The 14,018-nt window shown below is 36.8% G+C and overlaps 1 protein-coding gene across 1 annotated transcript in view; it reads right to left on the minus strand.

The window, feature by feature from the left end:
• Window positions 1-14,018, minus strand: part of NETO1 (neuropilin and tolloid like 1) — a 67,517-nt gene that overhangs the window by 16,354 nt on the left and 37,145 nt on the right. The window contains exons 5-7 of the mRNA XM_054191911.1: window positions 12,736-12,777; window positions 12,499-12,626; window positions 1,707-1,935 (exon numbers count right to left, since the gene is read on the minus strand). Coding sequence (XP_054047886.1) covers window positions 1,707-1,935; window positions 12,499-12,626; window positions 12,736-12,777 — 399 coding nt within the window. The remainder of the gene's footprint in view (window positions 1-1,706; window positions 1,936-12,498; window positions 12,627-12,735; window positions 12,778-14,018) is intronic.

Raw genomic sequence — 14,018 nt, forward strand, 5'->3', positions numbered from 1 at the left:
AAAACATGAATGGATTTTCTTCTAATATTTATGAGCAGGCTGTCTATACATATGTCAAACACAACTGAGCCCTTAATAGATTTTCAGCTTTTAGCGAGCAATGATTCTTCAGAATAAATTTACAGAAAACACAGCATGTTAATATTTTCAAATTCACAGTCAGAATACCATACAGTATAAACTATCATCTGTTTACAAGAACAAAGTAGCTCATAAGATGTAGCATGTCAGGTAAACATATTAGGAATACTATAAGAGAAAAAAACACATTTTTCCTTATTTTCCTTTAAATTAGGAAAGCCTTGCAAACACACACTTATTCAAACCTTCATTTCAAGTTAGTCATCACAGTGCTTCACTCTCCAGTTCTTTATGTGCCGTGAACCTCCAGTGTCTATGCAGTTGTTTCTAAGGTAACAGATCAGGATGCCTTGTGAAAAAAATGAATCAGATCTTGAATATTCAAGACATCTCCAGTTGCAGAAATGAGAAAAGGGCAGCACCATCTCAACTGAAGGTTCTTAGTATCTTTTAGACCCTGGCCTGATTTACAGACAAGAAAAATGTAAGCCACCCTAAGGCTGCAGTGTGAGAGTACAGTGGTGCATGCAGTTTCAGGCATGTAGACTGTCAGAAATTTTTAATCAGAGCCATAATTAAGGAATTACAGAGGCTGTTCTCAACAGAATCTCATTGCCTCATTGCAGGGTACACACACACAGAATACAGATGAAGAATGTGTTTGGTAAGATTGTGCCTTCATTCCGACCACTGACAGCCGCACAGAAATCTTTCTGTCAGACATGTGATGCTTGAACCAAAAAATACATTAAAAATTAACATGAATCAGCATATGAAAATAAATGCATATACTCCTTCCTCAAGGGACCAAATGTGCATTATTTCCATCAAAGAAAACAAATCGATACCTTTCACGGGTGATTACCTGAGTCAATAATTTCCAGTGAATGGGATTATTGGGTCTCATTGAGGGTTTTTTTGTGGTTTGTTTATTTCATTGTTTTGCTTTTGTTTTTTTTTTTAACTGGCTAGAACTAGCTTTTGTTTCTTTCAAAAGCTATTTTGCTTATTATCTGAGTCCAGAAATTTTGTGAACATATGAATGCAAGCAAGGTGTATAGAAAGAATATTAACCAAAACATCTAGTAAGGCTTTTAGAAAACCTCTGCTACTAGAAAAAATTAACTAAATTTTGCTTAACAATATCTGACATATAGGTTTATTGATATGTGCATTCTAGAATATGCACAAACACACCCACTATCTGTGATAAAATAATCACAAGGTATTTTTCAAATGCCCATTATAATGAGATCTAAATAATCAAATTCATAGAAAAAGGATCAGGCTTGATAAAAACCTTCAGAGCTGTATTATTGTCCATGTTGTGTAACGGAAAACTGAGACATCAATAGCTTGGGGATCAGATAAAAGTCATGGTTATACGACAGGACAGGTCATGACTACTCATACTTGTCTTCCTGTCTCTGAATCCTGTGCTCTATCTACTGCATTACGAATTATTGCACTCTGTAAATGCTTGGAATAAAAACTGTTCTGAATATTTACATAGTTTGTTTGGGAACATTCTTCAGTGACTTCTCTGCATGAAGAAAATATTAAGAGTTTTGGGGATTTGCATCACTTAACAAACTGAAAGGCAGACACATTGATTAGGGTCTTACGTTCTTGGAAGGATGTGAAGAGCATCTGGAATCGGCTGCTTCGACTGCCTTCATCTGCCCACATGCGGATTACACCGAGGCCTGTCCGCAGCATTACATCATTAGCAACAGTGCTGCAAAACTTCGCTTTCAAATCCTCCACAGAGCTGCTTCCGTCATAGACGGCTACAAAATTCCTTTTACATTCGTTGGAATTCTGCATCTCATAGTCCAAGAATCGCAAATAGATCTATGAAACAAACAAACAAACAACAAAGGTAACATGTACAGACGTTTGAGAATGACTAAACAAACATTAAACACCTTTGCTCTACGTTGTGGGAGAAAGACTACACAACGCCACCACCAAAATGATTTTTCTGGAGCTGATGATCCATAGGCCACTTCCCTGGAAGAGCATTAGTATGGAAACTGAGAACTGTTTATACTGCCTGGTATTTTGTCTCGCTTGAAAGTAGAATCCAGCAGAAGATCTAGATATTTTTGTTTTCCTTCGCGGTAAGGTCCTTATTTCCAAATATATACCCATCTTTGAGAAGCATGTACAACAGTCCTTCAAGCTGAAGGACGGACAAGCTAGAAATTTCTTCTTTCGCTGGCTGGCACAATATTACTCTATTACGTGCCTGACATGGAAAATAATAAGGCAAATAATTGCTGCTCCCTCCCCAGAGTCAATATGTGTCATCTTTGTGATATGACTCAGCTCCACTGATTCAGGAAGTGAGAATCTGGGAGCCAGGCAGAACTCAATCATTAATCTTTTTACGTTTCCTCAAGCAATTTGGCCACCATCTCAGCTTTTCTAAACAAAACCTTATGGTATATATCTTCATAATTTAACAGGGTTGAAATCAAGAGTATTTCGTGGAAACTGCTAGAAACCTAGAAAGTTTTTTAGGAAATGTCTCTTGCATACAAGCTAAGTTCTCTAGTAAATGTAATAGATGTCTTGCCCTTTGCAAGAAACTCTTTAAATCTACTCAAAAAGAAGCAGAGGTGATTACAAAATGCTATTATTTGATATTCAATTCTATATATGACTTTAATAGGGAAAATCACTCATTTTAAAAGCAATTGCTAATGAAAGCAACATCAAGTATTCCAGTAACAGAGAAGCTAAGTAATATTTTAAATAAACACGTGATACATAATCAAACTGCCAAGTGTACCCAGGAGACTTCAGGAGAATGATACAGAAAGCTGAAGTAGGGCAGAAATAGCATAAAAAGCCAGTAAACACACTCAGCATCCAGCTATATGCATCTTCACTTTAAAAACTAAACAAAAAGAAACTCCACTGTAGTAGATATCAGGTATACTTCTTCACAAACAAGCTTGTTAACTTCATGTAGTTTTTTACATGCACAGAACAATTGCTTAAAAAGCTTCTCTGGATTTGCCTAAATTACACAAACACAGGTATCCTAGTAGCAACAGGACTCACCACTTCACCTCATTGATATATTAAAGCTTTTATGGTTTAAGAATTATGTGCTATTATCAGTCTGTCACTGTTTAATAATAACTCAGATTTTTAAATGAGCCTTTTCAGATAATGTATTATAGTACATTTTCATTCCTTATTATGCTTTGCTGTTGTTCTCTCTGAAAAGAATATTTGTACAACAATTTTTACTATCATATGAAATTTGGTATACTAGGTTTCATTTGCTGGCCTAACCTTCTAGTATTTTATTTCTTATGGTAATCCTTACTTCTCTTCCAACATTCACATCCTCCAGAAGAACTCAGGAATATATCTCAATTAAATTGCACTTAAGTGACTTCTATTTTCGCCATGTATCATGTTTTTTAAATACTATAAATTAAGGAAGCTGCTTATATTGATCTCAAAAATGGAACAGTGAACAGCAATACACAAAGTAATATTCAGCTAGCAATATCTTATATCAAGGAATACTTTTTATAGTGTTTTTAATTTCATTTACTGGTTGTTCCACCCCTGCAGTGGAATGAAAAATTACTAGATTTCAGTCATCCAGCATTGCTGAAATTTTCTCACAGTATCCCCAACTTTTTATAAATGTGTTGTCTTGAGACGTCTCGCCATTTCTTCTCCTACTGGGGGACATGCAGTTTTCATTCCTGTTAAAACAGGTCACCTACTTTCTTGGCGAAGTCATACTTAAAGGCTTGTTTTGAATTCTGAAGATTTGTTGAGTGCAGAAAATGCATTTCTGAAGTTCCTCTGCACTGGCCACTCCCTCTACAAGTCTCTCTTTCATTCTCTACACTCTTCCTCCCTTCTCCACGTGCTCAGGCACCTGACCCTTTACTCCTTCTTGTGCTCCAAATCCATGTTGGCGTTCTCCAGCTATTTGGATCATTTTTGTCTTGCTGATGCCTGACTACTTTAGCCCCTCAGGTAAACATCGTCTTCAGCATGGTTCGCTCCTACTCTTCTCTGTTTATACAGCATCAGCCGCTTCCATGGCCATCAGGCACATGGTTGACCTTCACTCTCAGCTACTTCCTAGAAATTGTTACACCTGTGTAATCAAAGTGTATGAAAACATGCAGAAATTAACTGGAACCAAGCAAAAATTAGTAGCAAAAGGCCAGTGAGAAAGCTGCAGACAGGAATTTTGGACCAGCCAGTGACTTAAATGCAGCCATGTAGAACTGGGGTGGGCAACCTGAGACGAGCTCTTAGTCCTCACTCCTCACTTCTCGTATTAGTGGCTTTAGGGGTCCAGCTGGCAGAGGCACACTGTTGTCCTGCGAGTGCAAGATTAGGAGGGAGGGATGTATGGGAAGAGGCAGACCCATGATACCCACAGCCAGCAACTGGCCATAGTTGGACATGCTGGAGAGCTGCTTCCTGTGTCCTACAGACCAGTTGCTCCTGCTCAAATAAGAGCACAACAGGCACTGTGAAACGCTGGCACCCAGCCTCTCCTGTGAAGCTGATGAGATAGTCCATATTCCATCTCTGCACAACATTTCACTTAGAATGGAGAGTTAAACGTGTGCCTTGCTTTTCTTTCCTCCGCTAACAGAAGCTGCCAGCTTCAGATGGGTGCTCCAGTCCTTGCCAGCTTTGTCTCAGGCAAAAAGTAAGTAATGCAATAAAATCCTTCCGCAGCTGATTCTATGCAATACTGTATACACATGACTGTTCTCCAGGAAGCAAAGCATGTCAGATAAATGTCTCATAGGTACGCACAGAAGGCATATTATTGTCATGAATAATTATTTTAATGCCATATATGCCTATCACATATATACTGTATATATATTCTAATATACCATGTATAGATATAATAGACCATACAGATATAATGCAAGGTACGTATATCATATTTTTGTCTTACTACATTCTTCAGGAAAGCTCTTACTTACTCCAGAAAAAAATACCTTGGTCTGACTGCAGAACAATAGTAAAACTATACTTCACCTAATAGGGGAAAGACCTATTACGTTTGCTCAGTTGTTCATTATTTTTATCCTGCTGTCTTATATATATACATTTATATGTACATATATATGTGTGTATACATGTATATATAAGCACATATGTCTTGTATCGGGTATCCCATTTCAATACTGAGATGTAATTTATATCGGTTTTCATTCTTACAAAACATGTGTGCTAATCCTCACTGTGGTTATAAAATACCAGCTTTCACAGCAATTTCCAGCATTCACCAATTATTCCTGATCTGTTCAAACAGATTGTTCATATAACAGTACAGCCAAAGTCTTATTTCTATGAGCTTATCATTTGACATTCTCTAGTTTCTGAGGGCACGCCAGCCTTATGAAATAGTAAAATGTTTCTTAGAGTAGCAGTCGTAAATGCTGAGAAGGGATCAAGAGAACAATAACTTAGTATTTCACTTTGAGTCTTTCAGTGAAGAAGTGAACATTTCCAGTTTTTCTCAAGCCTGAATTCTGCTATTGGTCATACCAGTTCATTTCTTTCTGTGATAAATTCAGCTAAGATCATAACATATATAGACTTGATAGGTCCTGGAAGCACTGGAAAGAAATATTTGGCTTTAAAATCTATGTCCATCCTTCAGAAGAAAGATGGCACCTTCATAAATTAGAGAAAATAAATTCCTGATATTCTGAGATAGCTGGAGTTTCATTCTCATAGTCTCCTTTGGAGATGACTATTCCCAGAACTTTATATAAAGTAATGAGGACTTGATCCAAAGCTCACTGAAATCAGTGGATATTTTTCCATTTGCGTAAATTCATTTGGATCAGACCTATGGATTAAGACTGCAGTGCTTTTTTAAAAACTGGAAACTTGATTGCACAAACTGACATCCTGATATTGGATCGGATTTTATTTTAAAGAGCTGGAATAATTTAATTGCATCTGCACACCTCTGCCAATTTTTGTGGTTTTATTACTATATATTTGCAATTGTTCCTGTCACTGGCTGTAAGACCCACACTGGCAGAAGAAAATGACTAATAAATTGACTTCCCCAGGGAAAGAATAAAACTGATTATATGACAAACTGTTATCTAATGCAAAATGTTCCTGATACATAGTTTTCTGAAATCAGTGGCAATATTCTCATTACTTCTACCAGTATGTGGGTCTCACGAAGAGAAATTAAGGAGAAAGTGGTAGAAAAATTTTCAATATTTCTGGTTATTTCATTTACTGGGATCTTAGTCATCACTTCTACCAGCAGTGGATAAGAAACTTTGCTCCCTTAAAAGAAAACAAATGAACAAAAAAGAGGTCACAAACTCAAAAGCCAGCATCTGCCTTCATTAAGATTTTTTCATTGATGCCAATGGGAGCTTTTAGAATGATAACATTTCCTTAGGTACTGACACATTATATTAGCATAATCAGGACATTCTTGTTGAAGAGAACATCTTATTTGAAAGAAGCAGCATAACTGCCGTATCTCCTTCTTTCACATTTTTGTTGTAAAGTTTTAATAAGATGCTTTACTCAAATCATCAGTTTCACATTACTCAGAAGAACAGGCTCCTAGTGCACAAGTATTACCTTTTACTGAGCCTCAAGATGTTACTGCAAATGCCAATGCCATTAGCAACAAAACTGATAAAGCCTTACTGCAACTGTGGCATATATAATTTACACTCGGTCACAGTATATTTTAAATAATTGTCTTGTTAACTTTAAGGTTTGTATTGTCATCATAATAATGAAAAAGGAAACGCTGGATAAGTTTTACTATTTTTTTATTTTAATTTGAAAACAACAGAAACCTCTGACTGCATATATTAGAAAAGAAAAAAAAAATGGTTGTAAACTATGAATAATATATCACCTCAGTCAAATGGTCAGATTATAATCTCTTCACAGTGAATCACTTTTGATGAGTTCTGCTTTTTAATCAATCACTGAAGGTTAGGGCTGACAACATGATTGATCAGGCCAGTCAGGAAAGGCTTCAAACCATATCCCAGAATATCAGACTTAATATATGTGCACAGACATCCAGTCCTTTATAATGCATCAACACAAAACAAAACAAACCAAGCAAAAAAAAAGCCATTGTTCAACAACAAGTGAAGCTCTTCTTTGCTTTGCCCTACTTGTTTCTTCAGACTTCTGCAAGTCCCCAATAACTGACATTTATTCTGTCAAGTCACCCTCGTTTTTCTCTTATACAGTGGCAAAATGCTTGCAAGTGGCAACCTTTACAGCTCCTTGGTACCGTCCTGCTTTTTAACACTGAAAACTGTAGATCACATCCTGATTCTTCTGTTCTCTTTGGTAGATGCTTTATTACTTTCATCAGTAGTTTTTTAATTGCATTTCCTAAAAATAATTTGGTTTGGGGATGCTGGGGTTGGCTATATTTCTATACCTGAATGGAATAGATTCATGGTAACTTAAAAATGTTTTGGGTTTTTTGCCACTATTACTCTGGCATGTGTATTACCATGCCTGCTAGAAGAAATTCTACATACGCAATTCTACACAGGTGATTGTCTTGCGTCTTCATCTAACAAAACTGTTTCAAATAAGTTGTTTTAATAGTTTAACATAGGTACACAATATTTTGTATTTGTTTAAACATAATTTGTTCACCTTGTTCCAGGGATGCCACATAAATGTGTTGTGTTTTTTTTTTTGTTTTTTTTTTAATTCATAATATTATTTGCATTATCTGTATGGTAGCAAGCTTCACAGCTTCTTCAAACGTGGAGCTCATCTGAAGCCTTTAAAAGTGTCTCTGGCTATTAGGTTTTTCATTTTTCTGTAACATTTCAGGAATCACCATTCAAAGGCTTCCTATTAAATTTTAGTATACTGCTTAAGGCTTCTCTTCTACATCTGATTAAGAAGCCTCTAAAAATTAAGGATATGCTAGTCTGCTAGTGCTGACAGCTTAAACGTGTTTTCCTTGCAGGTCTCATCCGAGAGCGTAAATTTTCACTTCACATGTGAGAACAGAAAATGTTTCTGTTTAGTCAGATTGGTTTATACAGACTTGTAGCTCTACAATTTGCTTCACCACGTGTTTCCTCCTAACTGCCTAGGAAATGTGTGCGCAACAGCCCGTTCCCCTCACCAGACTACATTCAATCCGAAAATCAAGCACCTGGAACTGAAAGTGTCTACCAGGTAGCAGCACCTATGCTTTGTAAATACGCAAGTGTCTTGGTCCCACATGGGCTTTTGGCCCACGCCTGGCCTCGAGCCTCACTGCCCCAGCCTCACCTCGCCAAGCTGCCACCCCAGCGCAAGCTTTGGCTGTCCCCATTGCCACAGGTGTATTCCCACCACCACCACGTCCCGGCCACCACGGCTAGGCCTGCCCGGCTCTCCTTGTCAGCCATGTCCTGGCTCTGTGGCCACTCTTGCCCTGCTCCCACCCTGCGCGCTGAGCATCCCCTTCCCTCTGCTCCCCAACGGCTCTGCTTGAAACAAATGTCACTGCTCATTGATAGCTCAGGTTTAAGGATACTACATTAATATCTCAAAACTAGATACTTGTTAATTAATCCTTTCAGTTCCTTAAGGTTTTTATTAAGTCTTGCATCCTATAACCTGTGAAGATATCTTCTTTTGGACAGTAGTGTGGTTAGGTGGGGTGGGAGAACTAGGCATCACTTTGCCTAACTAGCTTACAACTTCATTTTATTTCTTGTGGTGTCTCTAGACTATTTCCCCAGTCTAAAAGTACTTCTTGCTCTTTTCTCCTTGATAACTGTCACCGGATTAAAATCAATGCTTTCTTATCTGTAGTTTGGATGCTCTTTCCTGAGCTGACCAGACCTTCTGATTATAAGCACTGCTTAGTGTTTTTTCCCAGCATCAGAACATCATCTTTGTAACAGTTTAATTATTTTTACCATGAAATTCTGCTGTCTTTTTTTCCCTACAAAACCTCTCAAGGAATAAGCATGATACAATGGTACCTTGCTGGGAAAGTTACACAGCAAAGGGAGCGTTACCAGAGTGTAAATATGCTTTCTGTTTTCCTGTGGGGCCTTGTCAAACTCTGCTGACACATCCAAAATAGAAAAATGCTTGTCTCTGATATTATCCTTTAATATTTCACCCTTAACAGAAACTGAGAAAATGCCATCATTGTCTTAATTTTCTTATTTTCTACCTGTAAATAGAGAATTATTTGCTTATCCACTGCTGTAGCCTACGATATCTCTGAAATTTTTCAAATCCCAGTGCAATAAGCTTATCCACTTCCTCCTTTGGCTTTGTTCTACAGTGAGTAATTTTGGGATGGGGAGGTTTCTCCATCTCTTTTCTGTTTTGGGTCTGTTGGCACATTTGGTCAGCAGCTGCCTCCTCATTTTCCATTCTTGCTCTCTACTAATTGAAATCTGCTTCTACATGAAGTGCAGAACCGTCAGCATTTCCAAACTCCAGATTCTCAGATATCTTGCTCAGCAGGAACTGACTTCAAACGATTACAAGAAACACACACTTTGCAGCCAGTCACTGACAATATAAGGCTCCAGGTCTGCGTATAGATTGAAGTCCTGTTCAAATTGCCTTCTGCTGCCTTCTGCACTTCCAGAAAGTTTCAGTTCCTCATGCATTTTCAGCATTTTGCTTTCGATTCTATAAGGAAATTAGTGATGGCTCTACGTGTGTGCAAGAAATTTGCTGCTCTCTGACCCATTCCAGCTTGCTGACGATAGCAGCAATATTACACCCAGACTGTCAGTTTGAAGCTCAGGCTTAGAGATCTCAAGTTCGTACTCCCTGACTGATCTCATTGCTCATGTGTTGAGCTCAGACTTGGCTTGAACCTGGAACTGCAAACCAAGGAAAGGACTTGCATCTTGCTTCTGCAGACAGTTTAGATTGGATGAGTTTAAGCCAAATGAAATTGCAAGCAGCCTACATTCTGGCACAGTTTAATTAAGAAACTAAAGATGTAAAGATCCAACCCAAACTCTGTCTGAGAAACTCTGGCCTTTTAGGCATAGTTCCCAGTAACAAACTGTGCAGCCCAGAGTACAGGAACATGTGGATTTAAAGACGTCTGCTGAGTTCTTACTGTTCTTAGCAGGAAAGCCTGTTTTCATAGGTGCAAGCTGCCATAAATTAGAATGATCTCACTGAATTATTGCACTGAATATGTCATTAGTTCAAGGTTAAATATGCACAAATGAAGCTGACTGTAAAATATGGACAATAGAATCCAGTTCAATTGAATCAGGCCAATAAACAACATAAATCTTACTTCATACAAGGTTTTTTAAAATTTTAACCACTAAATCCTTACATACTATATGAAAATTCTGTAAGATGGGAGTAGCAAGATTCATCAAGAGATGACCCAGCACACTCCTCTGCCTAAAGGTAGGATTAGTAATGTTTCTCTCATTTTTTCATAGTTTGTTACCTAACCTGCACTTTAAGACTGCTAGCAATGCTGGCTGAACAAACTTTCTTAACCAATCATTGATAATCGCCTCCCCGCTGTTTGAAATCTTTTTTCCTAGTGTCTAACCTGAATCTTTCTTTTGAAGTGCAGGACCATGACTTATCCTATAGAAATGGACATCAGAGCATTCCTTCCTCATTGTAAAAGCCTTTTATTATCTGGTATCATGCTCCTTCGCAAAATATTCTAGATGACATTAAATAGCTTCCAGTCTCTCCTCAGGTTTTCTAGAACTCCCTCATCGTTCTCCATTCCAGATGCTCTTCAGCTGTTACACACTTTTTGAAATCCAGCACAACTAAATGCAGGTACAAAAGTTCATGAAGAACTAAACAGTTTTTAATCCTCTATTAACAGCAGAAGTGTGACATTCTGTTAGACACTGTGTTTACAGTTATGTGGCTACACAATTTGTGTTTTTACATCAGTGTGGATGAAGTACATGAAGTGTGGATAAATTCTACAGGTAAATAAATGTGGGATTTCTAGCAGGACTTCGAGTCATATAGAACTTTTGTGGTGGTGTGCCACAAAAGAGTTAGAGTTAGATCAAGTGAGAATATCACAGTGACGTTATTTACCAACCAAGCATAAACTGAAATTAAGACTAGAGGACAATACTACTATCTTATTTAGTATGCTGATTCTAATAAGCACAATTCTAATTTTGTGTTTACCTGTTTTCTTTCTATTAATACCTAAGCATATAACATATGCAATAATCATTCATCAGTCCAGCCATTTCACATCTATAGCTACTTACTGCAGCAAAATGGGAAGCCCATCTACTTAATTGAAAACGTCTATGAATATTGAATTTATCCAAAAGTAAAAAAAAAAAAAAAAAGGAATTAAAAGTATATTCTGGAAATAATTTATCTGTAGTCTTTATGAGCCAACTATTCAACTCCTTCCCTAAACTTTCATCATAGAAAAATGCTTATACTAATGACTTTTTCTCTTCTTCTGCTTATTCAATACCAATACCCTTCCCCCTGCTTATTCAATACCAAATGCTGGAACAATTAGATATACTCAGTAGAGTCTGCTTTAAGATTATACAAAAAAGCCTTATCTGTATAAAGATGTCAGAGATTAGTGGATATATAAATTCTACTTTGTAAAACCTTTTCTGTCCAATAAAAGAGAGCTAGAAAAAATATAATGTGGAATTGTCTTTAACAGAGTGAATGAAAGTAGGTGGGAGGCACGAAGCTGTTCCAGTTGCAAAGAGAGGAGGAATGGTAGTGCAGCCAGCAACAATTAATCCATAAAATAACTAATAAACCACGGATAAGAGAGGAACTCAAACAGAATCCAAGAAAAGAATTGTTAAATTCACTGCAGCCCTCTCCTTTTTGTTACAAAGGCATGGCTTGCTGACTGTGGTGGGAGAGAAAACACTCTCTTTTTTTGTCTGTGGCTCTAAACGAAAGGAACTAAAGCTCTCATATAAAGGAACATGAATTTACCTTGGCTCCATTTTCAAAGCTCCCAGATGAGGAACAATGATGAACCTAGGGAGTCAGCAGTATTCCCTTAGTATTCTCTGTATTAGGTATTTGAAATATATTGAAAATTAAAGTGATAAAATTACCCCCTGCTTAAGAAAACACATTGATTCTTTAAAAAATATGAGCAAAATCAAAGATGAATTTAAGAAAATTACTTATGGCACAAAAAGCACATTAACACTGCCCACATCATTATTTATAGAGAAAGAAGGTTATTTTGACTCAGGTGACAAATTACCCTTCCACGGCAGAAGAAAAAAAGTAGTTTACAAGTTCAAGCTGTAAAGTTATTAAACAAGATCTGACTGTGCTAAGAAATGCACAACATATTAGAAAAGTCAATTTCTTAAATTAAATGGCAAATCAGCAACTGGATGAAGGACTGACCTTGGATCGGGGTGGTGCTCGGATGTACCATTTACAGTCTACCGCTTCAGTTTCAGAAGCTTTTCCTTCTTTGACAATTTGTACAGATTCCACAATTCCTTCAGGTCCTCCCATCTCAAACTCACAAACTGAATAACAAAATACCAGAAAAAATGAAACCTGAACAGCAAACAAAAATATTTTCTACAGCAGAGTGCAAAGGCCTCGAAGTCTAAAAAATAACACCAACATACCAACCTGGCAATGGTTTCAAAACGCCAAGGTCCTTAAAATCCGGATCTTAAAAATTGAGAAAGATAAAATTAGTTTTGTTCAATATCTTGGCTATAATGTCAATGTGTAATGTCAATGTATTAAAATTTGACAATGCACTTCAGTGGTATGATTGTACATATATTTCTTGGAAATGAGAAATGTGTCAAAACTATAGTAACAAAGTTATTATTAATGTATAATTTATCAACACTACCATAACAAGTTCTTTTTTTTTCTGTTATGAAATCCTGCTTTTCTCTGCGTCTTTTTTTCAGAAGAGTTCAAAAATATTTCTGCATACACTAGCAAGCAAGAACATCACACAGCTAACCACATGATATTTTAATACATCAGTCTAATGAAAGAGGATATATTTACAGATCCATTCAGAATCCTGTTGCCTATTTTGCATTTTGCACTATGATTATAACACTCATGTTAACTAGAGAAATCTAAACTACATTCTGTTTATGAATACTCTGCCATCCCTACTGACAAAGAGGAGACACTTTCTTTAGCAGAAACATCCATTTGGGCTTCCTGAAATAAATACCATAAGAATTTACAATGGAATTCATTGTGCTAACAAGGTAATAAGTCTAATACATGTGCTATTTTCAAACAGATAAACATGATTATATTTACCCACTGAGATGCTTTGTATCATGTTTTTATAGCCAGATATAAGACATAGATGAAATGAGTTTGGTCTTAGACCTATGCTTCAATAGACAGCTATCCACAGACAAATCATAATTTCACAAAATTTGTCCAAAACCAGAAATGTGAATGAGGCTAAAGTATTTCAAGAGAAGATGATCTCTTCAGGATAGACTGGTCTTGTCTGGGAGATTTGCACTGCTTTTTTTAACTAAAACGAATGTTCCACACTGTTTTTTCTCATTTTCAGGAGAAAAAAAAAAAAAAAGAAAAGAAAAAAAAAGAAAAATCCACTGGCCTTTGTATTTCTCTGAAAAGTTGATAGTATCTGTTCTTCTGAAAACAATGATATATACTCTTCATTAAGCTTCTCCTGAGCCACATACAGAGTGCCAAGGCCTCAAAAGGATTGCACAAGAGGAAAACCACGGTAGAGTTTGAGCCATGTACTCTACTCATGGAACTGATCTTATTGTTTCAGAATTGGGTCAGTGTAGAAAAGGCTATAAATAAAGCAATGAAGAGAAAGTTTGGAAGTAGAAAACATATTAAAAAAAAAAACTAAAACAAATAAAAAACAATCCACCACCAAAACTGCTGTTCCA

This window comes from Rissa tridactyla, chromosome 2 (genome assembly GCF_028500815.1).
Source record: "Rissa tridactyla isolate bRisTri1 chromosome 2, bRisTri1.patW.cur.20221130, whole genome shotgun sequence".
Lineage (NCBI taxonomy): Eukaryota > Metazoa > Chordata > Aves > Charadriiformes > Laridae > Rissa > Rissa tridactyla.